Below are 20,277 nucleotides of genomic sequence, written 5' to 3'. Positions count from 1 at the left end.
TTCTCATCATTTGTGTTACTTAAATAGATCCCTTCTCTGTTGTTTATGATTGTTTTTTAAGATGTAAACTGTTTATTGTTGATGTATTTGCACTATTCAATGTTATTGACCAACAATAAGTGCCTTAAATGTGGAAAATTGTAAATGGTTAATACAAAATAAAAACTTGTTAGCTAATGTGTGTTAAGTTAGCGCTCTATCATGCACGGGAAGAATACATACACACACACACACACACACACACACATACAGGGGCGTCTGATGTCCGTTGTTAACCGTTTAGCGGCAAAACACAAAACAACGTTTCCAACAGCTAGCCACTTCCTGCTAACGTTAGCTGCCCTCATGTTAATCTCCACATTAAGGAGCTGAGGAAGCGATGCAACACACCCCGCATGAGGGTCAGCCAGTATCCGAAATGTGAGTCGGTCGGTAAATCTGAGAGAATCTTTAAAAAGTTTACCTTGATATTGTGCCCGCGTCTCTTCTGTCTCTGAATTTCAATTTCATGAAGCCGGTTTCTCCAGAGGGGGCGGGGCTTGCGCGGCGGCCGCTCCACTGATTGGTCTAAACGTCCACTGCGTCATAGTTCTTCGTTATATTAAGGGTGGATCCTACACGTTAACGTTGCATTACCGCCCCCTGCTGATGCTACTGTGGACATAGCAGTCTTATTTAACTTTCCTCTAAAATATAGAAGAATCAGAGCTGAAAAAAAACCATTATTATATTATATATTTCCTGAAAATATATTATATAGAAAACTAGTGGCTCCTGAATGTTGTGAAGTGTACACGATAAATTAGTGGATATAAATGCTACCTGGTTGAATGATTGAAATTGATTGAAAAGTTTATTAACAGCTTGTATATTGGGTACAGTACAGTACAGCTCAAAACATACAATTGTTAAGGGGATGCAGACCAGAGAAAGACTTTCGTCTTGTTTACATCAGGGTCCCCCATTTCCAATTCATCATATCATTTATTTTGGTAGAGGTAATACTTCTCAAGATTAAAATATTTAAAGGCAAGTTTATTTATACAGCACCTTTCAACACAAGGCAATTCAAGGTGCTTCACAAAAATGAAAGACATTAAGAGCATTAAATTAAGAAACATATTATAAAACGAATTCTAAAAACACTAATTTAAAAGCAAAGGAACATGAACATAAAAGTCACAGTGCAGTGTGAGATATACACACATCTGAAATGTTTAGCTCTGACTCTCAATCATTGCTCACTTTTTAGCAGAAATAGTTTTCTTTGACCTCCCTTTCTTTCTACTTTCTTTGTTAACTTGTCCTTTAGTTATTTCAAGTGTTTCATGCTAAACGATCCCCCCTTTGGAAAATTATAATCTGACCCCATGGTTCCTTTTAGTTTTCGCCGAAACTATTCCTCTTTTTTATTTTTAAATGCACATTAGTTAAATTGACCTTGTCTTTCTAGGACTTTTTTGGTATCCTCCGTGAACCAGGGTCTTGAAACCAAAACGGATTCCTGTACCCCATGGTACCTTTTTAGTTTTCGCCCAAACTATTCCTCTTTTTTTAAATGCACATTAGTTTAAGTTGTAAAGGCTGTAATGTCTTATGCACAGCTACAGTGTAGAAATGGCAATGACAATCTTAAATCCCTAGCTCCTCCAACAATGCAACATATATACATAAGACATCAAACAATAAAACAAATTAAAATCAGTGGAAACATTTACATCCATCCATCAGTTGAAAATGCTCGCCTTCATCAACTGTCTACACATTCTGTTGGTTATAACAGAAGTATTTTCCCTGTTTCTCTTTCAGGTCTGAGAGGGTTAACTGTTGAGTCCATCTCAACAAGAGTCCGCAGGCAGCCCATAATCTGTTCTCCCTGTAATCAGAGCACTGGGTTCCCTTGGAAATACTCTCAAAGTCTTTCACGACAAAGTCAGAAAAAGGCCACAAAGAAGATGATGAAATGTTTTTTTCTTTGCGTTTATCACCCCGGGTTGATTAATGTCCAATCAAATGTTTCCTTTGATTTCTAACATTTTTAAAATAAGCTTTACTTGGTGTCAGTGAAATGGTGGTAATAAGGTTTAGGAGCATGAAGTCTTTATGAGATGTGATCAGATATTGTGTTGTGATGACTTTAAAATGAAATGCATGTGTAGCTGCAGAGAGTGGACTCACTGACGGGGGTCTGTGTGCAGAGGAAGAACTGACCCTGGGTCAGCAGAGGCTCTGCAGTGGACATGCTTCAGATGTCCTGCTGATGTGGAGACGCCTCGTAAAGGAAAGAGTTTTCATGGCTTCTCTGTTCTCCTTCATAAGGCAACTCGCTGCAGGCTGCTCTCTCTTTAGGAGGACGCCATGTTGCACAGCAAAGATCTGTATATAAATATATGAAAATACTGTACACTCATACAGGATGGAAGAAGACATTGTAAAGGCAGGCAGTGGCTCAGTCTGAAGGAACTGCGTCTGTGAACCGAAGGGTCCCGACCAGCTCACCTCCTGGTCACTGCCGAGGTGCCCTTGAGCAAGGCACCGAAGCCACCGGCACTCCCTGGTAGCTGTACAATACATGCCCACTGCTCCTAGTTCTAGGGTGGGTTAAATGCAGATGTCACATTTTGTTGTGGGTGCTGTGACAAAATAAAGATTTGTATTATTATTACAAATCTGTAAGAGAATAACAGAGATTGTGCCTCACTCATTAAAATAAAGTATAAATGTTAAACATTCATATAGGATAAAATAATATCAGTCAAATATAAAAAGAATACTTACTGAGAAAAATTCACTAACCTAAATTTAATAATGTAATAAAAAGTATTTTCAAGAAAAATACATTTACAGGAAACTGGGAAAGAAAATTCAGTAAAATAATACTTTAAAAAGCAAGAAACCAAAATATTAAGAAGAAATATAATAAAATATGGTTAAAAAATGTGTAATTAGTAGAGACACTACATACTGATATACACCTGAACATCAGCAGGAGAGGACTCTTTAAAGTAGAGACACTACATACTGATATACACCTGAACATCAGCAGGAGAGGACTCTTTAAAGTAGAGACACTACATACTGATATACACCTGAACATCAGCAGGAGAGGACTCTTTAAAGTAGAGACACTACATACTGATATACACCTGAACATCAGCAGGAGAGGACTCTTTAAAGTAGAGACACTACATACTGATATACACCTGAACATCAGCAGGAGAGGACTCTTTAAAGTAGAGACACTACATACTGATATACACCTGAACATCAGCAGGAGAGGACTCTTTAAAGTAGAGACACTACATACTGATATACACCTGAACATCAGCAGGAGAGGACTCTTTAAAGTAGAGACACTACATACTGATATACACCTGAACATCAGCAGGAGAGGACTCTTTAAAGTAGAGACACTACATACTGATATACACCTGAACATCAGCAGGAGAGGACTCTTTAAAGTAGAGACACTACATACTGATATACACCTGAACATCAGCAGGAGAGGACTCTTTAAAGTAGAGACACCACATACTGATATACACCTGAACATCAGCAGGATATGTCTTCTTGAAGGATTTTAGGATAATTCTGTGCTGATCCTCTCCACTCCAGAAGGTGGCGACAAATGCACATAAGAGCTGTTAACCAACCTCCATTAAAACAGCAGAGGAAGAAGCGCCGGAGGAGCTGGGGAACAGGAAGTGTTGTGCCAGCTGGACTTTTTATTTCTAATGAAACTTCAAACAGCAACAGTGTGTTTCCGTCCTGAAAACACCACCACAGCACGGTGAGTGCCATTAAGAACATATTCAATGTACACACTCACTGCCTGTTCTACCGTACATCAACTCAATACTGTACTTTACTTGAGTATTCCAATGTTATGCTACTGTGTACTTTTCCTCCACTACATGTATTTAATACATTTAGTAACTTCACAGATCTGGATGAATGATGTGAAATATAACCAAGTGTTAAATCAGACTTTAGTTCCACCTGGAGTAAATCCACAAGCTACCCTGCAGTATACAAAGTCATTCAAACTAGCTGCACCTTCACCAGCTTTGAGAACACTTTAATGATCAATCATTATAAAACATATCATATATATTATTCTGAAATGGACCAATCTGCACAATGACTACTTTTACTGTCGCTACTTTCACTATATTTTGATGAGAATACTTTTCTACTTTTACTTGAGGAACATTTTGAATGCAGGACTTTTACTGAAACAGAGTATTCCTACACTCTGGTACTTCTACTTTTACTCAAGTACAAGCTCTGAGTACTTCTACTTTTACTCAAGTACAAGATCTGAGTACTTCTACTGTTACTAAAGTACAAGATCTGAGTACTTCTACTTTTACTCAAGTACAAGATCTGAGTACTTCTATTGTTACTCAAGTACAAGATCTGAGTACTTCTACTGTTACTAAAGTACAAGATCTGAGTACTTCTACTTTTACTAAAGTACAAGATCTGAGTACTTTTACTCAAGTACATGATCTGAGTACTTCTACTTTTACTCAAGTACAAGATCTGAGTACTTCTACTTTTACTAAAGTACAAGATCAGAGTACTTCTACTTTTACTCAAGTACAAGATCTGAGTACTTCTACTGTTACTAAAGTACAAGATCTGAGTACTTCTACTTTTACTAAAGTACAATATCTGAGTACTTCTACTTTTACTCAAGTACAAGATCTGAGTACTTCTACTTTTACTAAGTACAATATCTGAGTACTTCTACTTTTACTCAAGTACAAGATCTGGGTACTTCTACTGTTACTAAAGTACAAGATCTGAGTACTTTTACTCAAGTACAAGATCTGAGTACTTCTACTTTTACTCAAGTACAAGATCTGAGTACTTTTACTAAAGTACAAGATCTGAGTACTTCTACTTTTACTAAAATACAAGATCTGAGTACTTTTACTCAAGTACAAGATCTGAGTACTTCTACTTTTACTCAAGTACAAGATCTGAGTACTTCTACTTTTACTAAAGTACAAGATCTGAGTACTTCTACTTTTACTAAAGTACAAGATCTGAGTACTTCTACTTTGACTAAAGTACAAGATCTGAGTACTTCTACTTTTACTAAAGTACAAGATCTGAGTACTTTTACTAAAGTACAAGATCTGAGTACTTCTACTTTTACTAAAGTACAAGATCTGAGTACTTTTACTAAAGTACAAGATCTGAGTACTTCTAATACACAATTGCAGCATTTCAAGTTGTAATAACAATACAATAAACAATAACATCTCAACAAACTCAAGTAAACAACTGTAATCAGATTACTCCTGATGTTACTGATGAAGCTCTGAGTACTTCTACTTTTACTCAAGTACAAGATCTGAGTACTTCTACTGTTACTAAAGTACAAGATCTGAGTACTTCTACTTTTACTCAAGTACAAGATCTGAGTACTTCTATTGTTACTCAAGTACAAGATCTGAGTACTTCTACTGTTACTAAAGTACAAGATCTGAGTACTTCTACTTTTACTAAAGTACAAGATCTGAGTACTTTTACTCAAGTACATGATCTGAGTACTTCTACTTTTACTCAAGTACAAGATCTGAGTACTTCTACTTTTACTAAAGTACAAGATCAGAGTACTTCTACTTTTACTCAAGTACAAGATCTGAGTACTTCTACTGTTACTAAAGTACAAGATCTGAGTACTTCTACTTTTACTAAAGTACAATATCTGAGTACTTCTACTTTTACTCAAGTACAAGATCTGAGTACTTCTACTTTTACTAAAGTACAATATCTGAGTACTTCTACTTTTACTCAAGTACAAGATCTGGGTACTTCTACTGTTACTAAAGTACAAGATCTGAGTACTTTTACTCAAGTACAAGATCTGAGTACTTCTACTTTTACTCAAGTACAAGATCTGAGTACTTTTACTAAAGTACAAGATCTGAGTACTTCTACTTTTACTAAAATACAAGATCTGAGTACTTTTACTCAAGTACAAGATCTGAGTACTTCTACTTTTACTCAAGTACAAGATCTGAGTACTTCTACTTTTACTAAAGTACAAGATCTGAGTACTTCTACTTTTACTAAAGTACAAGATCTGAGTACTTCTACTTTGACTAAAGTACAAGATCTGAGTACTTCTACTTTTACTAAAGTACAAGATCTGAGTACTTTTACTAAAGTACAAGATCTGAGTACTTCTACTTTTACTAAAGTACAAGATCTGAGTACTTTTACTAAAGTACAAGATCTGAGTACTTCTAATACACAATTGCAGCATTTCAAGTTGTAATAACAATACAATAAACAATAACATCTCAACAAACTCAAGTAAACAACTGTAATCAGATTACTCCTGATGTTACTGATGTTACTGCATGCATGTAACCAGTCAGTGTGCATCTGTATATACACCTTCCTTATAATAATAATAATAATAATAATAATAAATGTTATTTATATAGCTCTTTTCCTGGTGCTCAAAGCGTCTTAAGAAATCACTTTTAGTTTTTTCATCAGCTGATATTCAAATATAAAATGAGGTTATTTTTCAACCTTATTGTCTGAAAGGAGAACGTGGAGAGAGGAACACTGGAACACGTTTAGCAACTTCTCAGGAGTGTGTGTGTGTGTGTGTGTGTGCGTGTGCGTGCGTGTGTGTGTGTGGTCTAGCATTACTATACTTGTGGGGACCTAAATCTGTTTACACAGTCACGTGTGGGGACTCACCTCCTTTATGGGGACATAATGGAGGTCCCCATGAGGGGAATCATTCATTTTAGGGTGAAGAATAGGTTAGGGTAAGGTTAAGGGTAAGGGTAAGGGTTAGGCATGTGTTGGTTAAGGTAGGGTTAGGATAAGTCTCCAGGAAATGCATGTAAGTCAATGTAATGTCCCCTGAAGTGATGTATACATGGTATGTGTGTGTGTGCTCTTTTATGACAGTATAAGCTGTTATATGATAGTTGGCAGCACCGTGATTATACACACACACACACACACACACACACACACACACACACACACACACACACACACATTCAGCTCCTTATGGCCTTAGTTTCTATGCAGGAAGTCGAGCACACACAACGTGTGTGTGTGTGTGTGTGTGTACACCAGGATATCCTCCTCCTTTGTTTCCTCACCTGGGTTGGTTTGTGTTTATCTTCTCTCTCGCTCTCTCTCTCTCTCGTCACTGCAGGTGAGTGTCAGATAATTAGAGAACAATATATAAAAAGTAATTTATTTATAGACAATAGAGAGATCGATTTTTTTGTCCTTTTTTTATTTATACAGATCAATATTTAACTGAAGCTGTCATATAAATGTTGTGGAGTAAAAAGTCCAACAAGTATAGAATATCTTAACTTGGTTTCACTCGAGCAAAGTCCGAATATAAAACCTTGTGCACTTCACACTTTATCTAACAGCTTCCTCTTGAACTCTATTTGTTTAAACAAATACAAAATACTGCTACTTAGCTCTTTATCTGTTATTTGTTTTTTACTTATTGTGTTTTTTATAATTAATAATAATAACACATTTTATTCAACTTTCACCACACCCAAGGACACCGTACAATATAGTAAATACTCTAAGAGGTAACCGAACATGATAGAAACACAAACAGGTGATCATGAAGGAGACAAGTCAAATAACAAGAACAGGTTTTTCAGGAGGGTCTTGAATGTGGTTTCAGATTTTCCTCTTTGCATCACGTTGTGTCTATTTGAAATCACGTTGTGTCTATTTGAAATCACGTTGTGTCTATTTGAAGTCACGTTGTGTGTCTTTGAAGTCATGTTGTGTGTCTTTGAAGTCACGTTGTGTCTCTTTGAAGTCACGTTGTGTCTCTTTGAAGTCACGTTGTGTGTCTTTGAAGTCACGTTGTGTGTCTTTGAAGTCACGTTGTGTCTATTCGAAGTCACGTTGTGTCTATTCGAAGTCACGTTGTGTCTCTTTGAAGTCATGTTGTGTGTCTTTGAAGTCACGTTGTGTGTCTTTGAAGTCACGTTGTGTGTCTTTGAAGTCACGTTGTGTTTATTCGAAGTCACGTGTGTTTTTGAAGTCATGTTGTGTCTCTTTGAAGTCACGTTGTGTCTCTTTGAAGTCACGTTGTGTCTCTTTGAAGTCACGTTGTGTCTCTTTGAAGTCACGTTGTGTCTCTTTGAAGTCACGTTGTGTGTCTTTGAAGTCACGTTGTGTGTCTTTGAAGTCACGTTGTGTTTATTCGAAGTCACGTGTGTTTTTGAAGTCATGTTGTGTCTCTTTGAAGTCACGTTGTGTCTCTTTGAAGTCACGTTGTGTGTCTTTGAAGTCACGTTGTGTGTCTTTGAAGTCACGTTGTGTGTCTTTGAAGTCACGTTGTGTCTCTTTGAAGTCACGTTGTGCTCGGTGTGTCTCTTTGAAGTCAAGTTGTGTCCCTTTGAAGTCGCGTTGTGTCTTTGAAGTCACGTTTTGTCTCTTTGAAGTCACGTTGTGTGTCTTTGAAGTCATGTTGTGTGTCTTTGAAGTCACGTTGTGTGTCTTTGAAGTCACGTTGTGTCTCTTTGAAGTCACGTTGTGTGTCTTTGAAGTCACGTTGTGTCTCTTTGAAGTCACGTTGTGTGTCTTTGAAGTCACGTTGTGTGTCTTTGAAGTCACGTTGTGTCTCTTTGAAGTCACGTTGTGTGTCTTTGAAGTCACGTTGTGTCTATTTGAAGTCACGTTGTGTGTGTTTGAAGTCATGTGTGTCTTTGAAATCATGTTGTGTGTCTTTGAAGTCACGTTGTGCTCGGTGTGTCTCTTTGAAGTCAAGTTGTGTCCCTTTGAAGTCACGTTTTGTCTCTTTGAAGTCACGTTGTGTCCCTTTGAAATCACGTTGTCCCTTTGAAGTCACGTTGTGTCTCTTTGAAGTCACGTTGTGTCTCTTTGAAATCACGTTATGTGTCTTTGAAGTCATGTTGTGCACGTTGTGTCTCTTTGAAGTCACGTTGTGTCTTTGAAGTCACGTTTTGTCTCTTTGTATCATGTTCTGTGTTTTTGTATCATGTTGTGTCTCTGATTCTGAATTCCTCAGATACTGTAGTGCAGTACTTGAGTAAAAGTACTCTGTTGTACCCTCCTGTGTGCAGGTGATGGACTCGGACAGCGGGGAGATGTTCCTGAGCGGCGAGGAGTCCGACAATTGGCACACAGCTTTCTCCCAGAAGCCCCTGCAGGACTGGGCAGTGGACCCCGACTGTGTGAGTCTGCAGCGCTGTGGCATTGTGGGTAGTACAGGTGGAGTCACCTGGGTAAAAACTGTCACTAACAGATATCAGAGACGGCAAAAGTACACACTGAGAATGTTAGCTAAAGCTGCCCCATTTACTATTTTTTGTGACAGTTGATCAAAGGGGAATGTCCACGACACTATAAACAAATAAACTAAATATCTCGATGCCTTGATTAAAACCATGTCCTCCCCTCAGGTTCTGAATGAGAGCGAGTCGGAGGACGTCCTTCAGGCCGTGGACCCTAACGAGGTGTTTCCCAGCGGGCCGCTCCCCTCCTCGTCTGAGAGCGACAGCAGCGTCTCAGAGGACCCCCCCCCCGTCAGCTCCACCCCCCCCACCCAACGTCTACCAGCTGGTGTACGAGGTCAACGGCCTGCAGACCAAACCTAGACCTGATAACATGATCTCCATAGAGCTGGGTGAGGGGGGGTCCACATGGAACTCTTTAAGAGATCAGAGTCCTGCTGGGAAACAGGAGATGTTGATAGTGATACCCCAAAGTGTTATGATAGAAATGTATAGTAGGGTCTCCAGAACATAGAAACTGCCGGATGCTAACTTTCATATGTCGGGCAATTTGCGAAAAATAGGATAAGTTGTGTTAATTAGCATCAATGGAGACAATAGTTAACCATGGCTTGGCTGATTTGGACAGCTCTGGATTGGGTTAGGGGGTTATTGAGGACGCTGAATCAATTTCTGACATTTTCAGGATCATGAAATGTCAGTTTTAAACAGAAAGTTTAAATCTGTTCTCTGGGCTGATTCTGATGGATCTTGGGTTCATTACTCTCATTTTAGGGGACTCAAAACTGCCACTTATGATCCTGAAAATGTGGAACGATTGTCTGTATTTATTTCTTTGTCTGTCTTCTTCCCAAACAAAGTCATGTTGATCGCGTTCTTAACCGTGATGTCACTTCCTGTCCCGTGCAGGTGAATGGAGCTCGCAGCTGCTGTTCTCAGACTCGTGCATCGTCAACGAGCTTCCTGTCCCTGACCAGGTGAGAGACTGCAGATACATGTTTTATATGATGTATTCTTCCTCCTCCTCCTCCTCCTGACTCTTCTCCTTCTTGCAGCTGTACCAGGAGCTGTGTCTGACGGAGGAGGAGCAGAAGCTTCTGACTCAGGAAGGAGTTGCTCTGCCAAGCAGCCTCCCTCTCACCAAGGTCTCTCTTTTATGTACTGTTGGTTTCTGTTGTGAAAATTTTGAGAGAAAGTCCGAATTTTTAGCGAAAGTCCGAATTTTGAGATTTTGAAAAAAAAAGTCCGTATTTTTTAGAAAAAGTCAGAATTTTGAGATTTTGAAAAAAAGTCTGTATTTTTTAGAAAAAGTCAGAATTTTGAGATTTTGAAAAAATGTCCGTATTTTTTAGAAAAAGTCAGAATTTTGAGATTTTGAAAAAAAGTCAGAATTTTGAGATTTTGAAAAAAAAAGTCCGTATTTTTTAGAAAAATACATAATTTTGTGATTTTGTAGAAAATGTAAAAAAAAAAATATTTTGAGAAAAATTCAGGATATTAACCTTTTTTTCATGAGATTATGAAAGCTTTCAGACATTTCTAAGACATGTTTCACATCTGTAATCTTAAAGTAACTGAAGCTTTCGGACAAATGTAGTAAAAAGTAAAAAAACGAACCTCTGAGATTCTGGGATGTACTTGACTTTAATATCTCTGATTCCTCTCCGCGGATAGTGGGAATATCAGGATGAGATGCAGATGAGTGTTGCTGCACAGTGGTTTGTGTTATTTGTCATTGCTCTCACATGTTGTGTTTTCTGAATGCGTCCTCAGGCTGAGGAGAGGGTCCTGAAGAGAGTTCGGAGAAAGATCCGGAACAAGCAGTCGGCTCAGGACAGCCGGCGGAGGAGGAAGGATTACATCGACGGGCTGGAGAGCAGGTAACCAGACACCTGCATCCATTTATCCATACATCTCCGTTCTGATACACCGGGGACAGGACCGGGGGGCCAACAGTGTCAGGGGCCCCACGAGGTGTCGCTCCACTAGGACCGGGATAACATGAAAACAAAGAGAGGCAATTGATGGAAACAATCACCTCCTAAAATCTGCACAGCACTCCACTTTCAAGACTCAAGGTTCAAGGCTTTTATGGTCATGTGTACATAGCTACAGTGTAGATATGGCAATGATACATCTGAGGTCACAGGCTCCTCCAACAGCAACACAATCACACAGTCGAGTCAATACAAATAAAATAGAATATAAATAATACGAAAAGTATGGAGAGGCCGGCGCCAATTATGCAAAATCCACTTCTTCATGTCTCTTCTACATCAACACGTGTCCCCTCTTCTTCATGTCTCTTCTACATCAACACGTGTCCCCTCTTCTTCATGTCTCTTCTACATCAACATGTGTCCCCTCTTCTTCATGTCTCTTCTACATCAACATGTGTCCCCTCTTCTTCATGTCTCTTCTACATCAACATGTGTCCCCTCTTCTTCATGTCTCTTCGTCATCAACATGTGTCCCCTCTTCTTCATGTCTCTTCTACATCAACATGTGTCCCCTCTTCTTCATGTCTCTTCTACATCAACATGTGTCCCCTCTTCTTCATGTCTCTTCTACATCAACACGTGTCCCCTCTTCTTCATGTCTCTTCTACATCAACACGTGTCCCCTCTTCTTCATGTCTCTTCTACATCAACATGTGTCCCCTCTTCTTCATGTCTCTTCTACATCAACATGTGTCCCCTCTTCTTCATGTCTCTTCGTCATCAACATGTGTCCCCTCTTCTTCATGTCTCTTCTACATCAACATGTGTCCCCTCTTCTTCATGTCTCTTCTACATCAACATGTGTCCCCTCTTCTTCATGTCTCTTCTACATCAACATGTGTCCCCTCTTCTCCATGTCTCTTCTACATCAACACGTGTCCCCTCTTCTTCATGTCTCTTCTACATCAACATGTGTCCCCTCTTCTTCATGTCTCTTCTACATCAACATGTGTCCCCTCTTCTTCATGTCTCTTCTACATCAACATGTGTCCCCTCTTCCTCATGTCTCTTCTACATCAACATGTGTCCCCTCTTCCTCATGTCTCTTCTACATCAACATGTGTCCCCTCTTCTTCATGTCTCTTCTACATCAACATGTGTCCCCTCTTCTTCATGTCTCTTCTTCATCAACATGTGTCCCCTCTGTGTAAAGAGACTCTGAAAGTTTCAGGAACAAAGATTCTCTCTCTTTTTGATCCATTTCTATAAAAACCTGTCTGAAAATGAGCTGATCAGATTTTGGCCACTTGATGATGTCATAACGATGTTTTGTCTTGTGTAACCATTAGCCAATCAGCAACCAACAAGGTAACCCCCCCCCCCCCCCCACCTTATCACCTGAATCTCCTCCTAGAGCACCATTGAGTTCTTTTTAATCAAATATCTCTGAGGGGCGTGGGGAGGGGCTCCTTATTTTCATCTAAAGTAACAGACAGAGAATCAGCACTTTGGAAACAGGGCTGAAACAGAGGGGATTATGGGTAATGCTGCAATGATCTGTTTGCATGAAAGGAGCTCTACAGATAACGTAATAAAGGTGTGTATTATCTGTGTGTTGTAAAGGGCAGCAGCGTGCTCGGTGCAGAACAAGGAGCTGCAGCGCACCGTGGGTCAGCTGGAGAAACACAACATGTACGACCGCTCTTCTTCTTATTTATCACCGTCTACTTTATTAAACGTAACTTTATTTATAAGAAAGCTGTTTTTCTGCTCAGGTCTCTGCTGGCTCACCTGCAGCAGCTCCAGTCTCTCATCAAGCACACCGTGAGCCGGGGAGCCCAGACCAGCACCTGCCTACTGGTGTGTGTGTGTGTGTGTGTGTGTGTGTGTGTGTGTGTGTGTGTGTGTGTGTGTGTGTGTGTGTGTGTGTGTGTGTGTGTGTGTGTGTGTGTGTGTGTGTGTGTGTGTGTGTGTGTGTGTGTGGTGTGTGTGTGTGTGTGTGTGTGTGTGTGTGTGGTGTGTGTGTGTGTGTGTGTGTGTGTGTGTGTGTGTGTGTGTGTGTGTGTGTGTGTGTGTGTGTGTGTGTGTGTGTGTGTGTGTGTGTGTGTGTGTGTGTGTGTGTGTGTGTGTGTGTGTGTGTGTGTGTGTGTGTGTGTGTGTGTGTGTGTGTGTGTGTGTGTGTGTGTGTGTGTGTGTGTGTGTGTGTGTGTGTGTGTGTGTGTGTGTGTGTGACAGATTGAGAGCCTGTGTGTTTGAGGTTAACTTTATGTAGTCTCAAGAGTGTGTGTGCATGTGTCTGCAAGAGATTGAGAAATCGAGAGTGTGTGTGTGTGTGCTGCCACTGATATCCATAGATCCTGGAAACTAATCCAGTTTGTCCGTGTTGTCTGTCGCCAACGACAATGAAAATTAAGTGGTGAACAGTTTTTTTTGTATGCTTTCAAACAGTAAACTAAGTGAAAATATGAACAGGGTTTGTTGCATGGCGTGCAGCTGAATCTGAGACATTATGGGTATTAATAGAAATAATTTTTCTTGCATAATAAGGCGTCATTTTCTCCATGACTTCCTTTTGTCGTACATGGCTTACCTGGCTCATACCGGACAGTAAAGACATTCAAAGTTTATTTGTTATCTTTAACCTGTTAAGCCCCGAGCCTGTTTTTCATGTTTCAGGCTCGAAAATGACATGCCCAAAACAAATGACTACAACTTAACTTCTAAAAGGGTTATATGAATAATTTCTTTTATCAAAGCAAGGTTACATCTGTGAGTAAATTCAGATGGAACATAGTCAAAAAAGGTAAATTCTTACCTCCGCCTAAAGAAAAAACATTACTTATAGTGAAAACCACCCTTGAATGATGGGTTAGTAGACTAAAAGCTTTAGGAATCCAAACTATAACATATAAGTACCCTGTATCAAGATTGAGGCAAAACAAGTTAAATTTGACCTTTTTAGAGAGATTTAGCAAAAAAAAGTTCCAGGCGGAATAGGCTTTCGGCACCATAGGTATTCATTCCATTCAAAGAAAAAAAAAAATGAAATAAAAAAAATTAAAAAAAAACTTTTTTTTTTTTTTTTAATTTGTGAAAAAAAAAAAGACCCCCCGAGGGGGGCTTTGGGGCTTAACAGGCTAATAGCCCAATATCACACATGTGAGATAAAGTGTGTGTGTGTGTGTGTGTGTCTACAGATCATCCTGGTGTCTCTGGGTCTGATCATCCTGCCGAGTTTCAGTCCGTTCAGCCGAAACTCTTCTTCAGACGACGACTACAGGCCGACTGGAGGTCAGTGAGCTTTGTATATGGGCTCAGAACAGTCTCATAATACACACATGCACACAGAAGGAATCACACTTGTGTTTTTCAATGCACACACAAATGTGTTCCGTTTTGTCGGGGAAATATTAATAACTTTGACCCAGTTTATCAGTTGAATCTGTCTGAGCACACACCTGTAACCTTGGCTGCTGTGCTCTCAGTGTTTCGTCTCTCTGCTCCTGCCTGTTGGCGTCAGCTGATAGAGGTGTTATCATTCTCTCTTGTTCTGCACATATTGATTATTCTCTTTGAACTAGCTAAATACACGGGTCTGGGGGAGAGTTCTTCAGAATTGGTTTGGCATCTCTACCGTGTGGTCAGATCGTGGCCCGAAGCTCCAAATAAACCGTCAGTGTTTGCCATCAAACTCTCCTCGTGTCTCTCTGAGTCCTGTTTCCAATTGCTTCAGAAGTTTCCCCCACACGTTTCATATTCATGGAAATAAAATCCAAATACAGAACAAAGTTTTACATATCTATTTTTGATCCACACATATTTGTTTTCTGTTTAAAACCTCTGCACCTGCAAACACAAACCGCTTTCTGTGCATGGATCGCTGTGCATTCGTGTGTGGGTTTTTTGAGACTCCCCTCGTGTACGCATTTTGCGCTGTCCGGAGCTGACAGGTCCATGGAGCCTGCCTGCAGGCGCTAATCTCAGGACTGATAAGGAAGTGTGTGTTATATGAGATGGCAGAGAGGTTTCAGCTCCGATTATTAAATCAAAGAGGCTTAATGTTTTCTATTATATTATTTCACTATAGCTATGTGGACGGTGTCAAGGTCAATACTGCACTATTCCACATACTCACTTTATTTTAGAACTATTTTTCTTTTTGTATTACTTTTACTATCTGTATTATTATTATGTTGCATTGTTGGAGAAGCCTGTGACATAAGATTTTCAACGACATAATTACTCTGTAGCTATGTTAGTTTGACAATAAAGAACCTTGAACCTTGAAGGTCCAATGTTGACCAAGATTACCAATAGCGGGTGTAACTAAAATACAAGTTTATTATTTTTATTATTGTTATTATATATATATATATAATAACAATAATAAAAATAATAATAATATAAAATATTGTATTAGCGTGCATTTCCTGTTCGGAAAGTGGCGATTTTATTTTGTAATGATATAATACTTGTAATAATGGTGCGTTCACACCGGACGCGATGCGAATAATCGCTCGAGTTTCACGCCGGCTGTCAGCTGTGTTTACTCGCCTCATTCATCTGAGTCAGCTTCTTGAGCCGTATCTGGCCGTGCAACACTCACAGTGTCACATACTGTATGCAGAAGTATTATTTTAAGCAACACATTAAGTTGACGAAACACTCGAGTCAAATGTAATTAAAGTCAGATCCACTCGTGTCTTGGACGGGGCAGTGATTTCATAAACCTGTTAATGTACGCATTCAAACACTTTCTCTGTTACCAGCTGTATTCACCTTGCAGGTGCAGCTATGTGGCTTTTATCCTGGATAAAGTGTTTAAGTCATGGATGTTTAAAGTTTAACTTCTTCATATTTGTCTAATATTAAAGTTCACTTTTCATTCAGGAAGTATGACGCTGCGCTGTTAGTACGCTTGTCCATGTTTGTGATTGGTCAAATGTTGCTAAAACAGTTCTGCCGGCCGTTTTGTGTACACAAGCATTCATTAATGGTTTGGAAAGTGGTGCTGTACCTTAATAATATAAAATATTGTATTTGCGTGCATTTCCTGTTCGGAAAGTGGCGCTGTACTGGGAGTGGAGGTTAGTGATGTGTCGGTCGCGAACGAGCCGATTCTTTTGAACGGCTCTTTGGTACGAACGAGGGGAACCGAGTCGTACTTGGTGAGAGCCGTTCTTTTTATCGTTCAATCGTTGGTCCGCACTCACTGCCTGCCAAATCCACTCGCCTTTTAAAAAGCTTGATTTTGTTCCCCAAACGTATTCTGTGAAGACCCGCCCCTACTCTGATTGGTAGGTTTCAGCTCGAGGAGTGAGATGGGGTGGGTCTTAACGGAATACGCGAGGGAGAGAAGTCATAACAAGTGGTACTGGACAGATAGACAACGTGTTTTTCAGATGGAAAATGAGCCAAACGCGAAAACGCAGCAGCATCTGGATTCACTTCACCCAAAACCCAGGCAGTGATAAAGCGCACCATTTGTAAAGGCAAAATATCCTTTAAAGCAGGGTCAACAAATAATCTCCATCGCCACTTAAAAACACACTATCTAATATTAAGAGTTGCGTGAATTTCATTCAAGGCAAGGCAACTTTATTTACTTAACACATACAGAGGGTAAATTCAAAGTACATTCACTGACATGAATGACATGGATATGGCGCCACCTTGTGTCATGTTTACAATGCCGATTATTGACATTAGGTCTGGCAATACAGTCAATCATTATCCTGGTGATTATTTCGCAGATAAACCTAGTAACCCCGACCCCTTTAAAAAAACGGCTCTTTTGAACGGCTCTTTGAAAGGAACGGAGCCATAAGATCCGGCTCCCTTCAAAGAGCCATAATTCCCATCACTAGTGGAGGTGTCCTGAGATTAGCGCCTGTCAGCTCCGGACAGCGCAAAATGCGTATATGAAACGCTACGTCATGAACGCAAGAAATCATACCCTCGTGGGGGCGCGCTCATGTGATTGGCTTAGAATGGAGGAGACTTCTGATTGGCTATAGATAGAAAATAGTACAAGTACGAATCGGGTCACCGTCAGGGGAGTCTCAAAAAACCCACACACGAATGCACAGCGATCCATGCACAGAAAGCGGGTTGTGTTTGCAGGTTCAGGGGTTTTAAACGGAAAACAAATATGTGAGGATCAAAAATACATATGTAAAACTTTTTTCTGTATTTGGATTTTATTTACATGAATATGAAACGGAAGACATTTGTGTGAGCATTGAAAAACACAAGTGTGGATCCTTCTGTGTGCATGTGTGTATTATGAGACTGTTCTGAGCCCATATTTGCATCACAGGTTCAACAAATCCTTGAAAATGTTTTATTTTGAGAGGAAACATCAAGGCCTTTTGTACATTTCTGTAAATACTAAAAACTTCTATCAAAGTTCTCTTGATATTTTAAACTAAATGTGAGAAAATAGCCTACCTTAATACAAAAACAAGAGGTTACAGTAAAACTGGCAGTAACAAAATCATTTAAATATCATAAATAAAACTATAAATATTAAGTAAAAATGTGCCAATAAAACTGATAAAATATTTATGTAGACATAATAATTTGAAGTAAAATGTGCAATTGCCTACGTGAAGCACTTGGAATGGCCTAGCGTCTGAATCATGCTACAGAAATAAAATAACTTTAAAAGGTTAAAATAAAATGGAATAAAGATATTTAAATAAACATAAGAAGTTAACGGGACTAACGGGAGGGCTACCTCTGTATAAACTCTGCCCTCCCGCTTCTACTCATTTTGTATGTTTTTCAGATGTATAAACTGTCTAATTGTTGAAATAGTAGAATAAATAAATGTTTTTAATTAAAGTAAACATTTTCTCATCAGACAAAATATAACAATAAGTATGTAAAAATGTGTATTGACAATATATACAGTGGTGTATTCGCATTAATGAAGATTTTGATGCTGTGATTGTTTTTGTGGCAGCAGATTACACACCTCCTCCACATGCGGCGTTGTGAAGTGAAATAATCTTCTTCTCTCTAGTGATTTCCAGGAACATCCTGACGGAGCACCCAGCGGAGTCCGACTCCCCGTCAGTGACCTCTGACCCCGGGGAGTCAGCAGGACCGGAGGGCCCCGCCGTCCTACAACAGCCAATAGAAAGCCTCGGAAACCCAGGCTCCGATGTGGCGGCTGCAGAGGGGAACCGCTCGGCGCCCGCCACCCCAGACCCTGCAAAACCTGCTCACGCTGACGAGATGTAACACGAGGCTAGAGCACCAGGACCAGGACTGGACTGTTCAGGAGACGAATCCACCAATCGGGGGGTCGGGGGGGGGGGGGGCGGTGGTTCGATTCCCAAAACACTGCAGTCACCGAGCCCCGAGGAGGAGCGCCTTAAGAGGGCGATTAATAACATTTTCTTAGTGGACAAACGGCGGTACTACAACTCGCGTGACGTCATTTTGGCCCAAAGAGACATTTTCCCATTGACTCACATTAGGAGAGAGACGTCTGCAAATCAGTGGCGATATCTTCTTTTACTAAATCAACTTCACAACACGAACACTTTTAGATCCCTTATTTAAATCAGAGTCTAGCTGTCAGCTTAGTGAACCAGGAAATGTTGAGGACCCCAAAGTTTTATGATATAAATGTATAGTAGGGTCTCCAGCACATAGAAACTGCCGGATGCTAACCTGCATAATGTTGGGGCATGTGAACAATTAGCATAAGTTGTGTTAATTACCATTAATTTGGAGAGTTTAGGAGTGGTGTTGGGAGTTATTGAATATGTTGAAGCAATTTCTGACATTTTCAGGATCAGAAATGTCAGTTTTAACCAGAAAGTGATCATATCTGTTCTCTCTGTGGACTGATTCTGACTACCATGAGTAGAGTTGGACCATTGGATACAGAGAGCACAAGATGAACATTATTATCTCTACTGTGGACACTTTCTTATCAAATAAATGAGCAATCTGAGTTCCCTTAATCTTCAAAATTGACCCAAAACTCAAAATCAGTCCAGAGAGAGAATCACATGCTTTGCAATATTTGTCTTTTAACCCAATCAGAGCAGACGTTGATTTTTGAACACAGGTATGTTGAAGCTGAAAGTAAATATTGTGTAATTTTATGGATGTATTTTTAGTTTTATCAGAAGAGGTTGTTTGTTTTAAAGCTCTTAAAGTAATTTGGATATTTTAAAATCACTTTTTCTTTGTAAGAGGGATCTATTGAGTCTTACTCTGGCTGTTTTTAATTTAATTTTAACCAAAAGTCCTCGTGGATTAATGTTTGAATGTTGTTGCGTCACTAAGTGTTAAATTAATATATTTGAGTCCATTGGAATTACAGAAACATGACAGACCTGAGAAACGTTCAGATAAAACCATGCAAAGCTGGGTTTAGTATTATTAGTATTATTATTAGTATGTTAACCCTGCAGTGGAGCGACTCCTCTCTAACAGCTTTGTGTTTCTCATGAATCGGCTCACAGGGTTAATGATTCATTCATTCTTTATTAAAAGGGAACAACGAGTCTGTCTGTGATTCATTATAATTCTGTCTCTTTAAGTGCCTCGTTTACAGAGAGAGAAGTACTCTGATCATGTACTTGAGTAAAAGTAGAAGTACTCTGATCATGTACTTGAGTAAAAGTAGAAGTACTCAGATCTTGTACTTGAGTAAAATTAGAAGTACTCAGATCTTGTACGGCGGCCCGTTCTCCATTCGCCTTCTCATGCTCACAAACTTCAACCTGACGGACTTCCGTAACGGCAGCGCGGCCATCACTGCGCTCCGGACCTTCGACCGCGAGCGACAAAAGGAGTACCGCCTCCCCATTCTGATGATTGACAGCGGCTCTCCTCCAATGAGCTCCACCAGCACGCTCACGGTGGTGATTGGTGACAGGAATGACCACCCTCACTCCTCGGGTCACACCAACTTTGTCGTCTACAGTTATGAAGGTATGTTTGAGTTCATATTGGACATTCAGCGTATAGCAAAAGATTTTGGTATTTTGTTCTTGATTAGAGGTCAGGGTGGGTTCATTGCATTG

At 39.8% G+C, this 20,277-nt stretch overlaps 1 protein-coding gene across 1 annotated transcript; it reads left to right on the top strand.

Annotated features, from left to right (window-relative positions):
- The first annotated feature begins 3,685 nt into the window (after positions 1-3,685).
- LOC117496432 (cyclic AMP-responsive element-binding protein 3-like protein 4) lies at positions 3,686-19,755 on the top strand. Its single transcript, XM_034148101.1, is given in 11 exon segments — positions 3,686-3,790; positions 9,117-9,227; positions 9,456-9,602; positions 9,604-9,679; positions 10,197-10,264; positions 10,343-10,432; positions 11,061-11,167; positions 12,851-12,919; positions 13,003-13,087; positions 14,425-14,518; positions 18,255-19,755. Coding segments are annotated over 10 exon segments (1,065 nt in total). The 5' UTR covers positions 3,686-3,790; positions 9,117-9,119; the 3' UTR covers positions 18,476-19,755.
- The last annotated feature ends 522 nt before the right edge of the window (positions 19,756-20,277 follow it).

This window comes from Trematomus bernacchii, unplaced genomic scaffold (genome assembly GCF_902827165.1).
Source record: "Trematomus bernacchii unplaced genomic scaffold, fTreBer1.1, whole genome shotgun sequence".
Lineage (NCBI taxonomy): Eukaryota > Metazoa > Chordata > Actinopteri > Perciformes > Nototheniidae > Trematomus > Trematomus bernacchii.
Note: the sequence above shows the minus strand (reverse complement) of the source record. Positions and strands in the feature narration are given on the sequence as shown.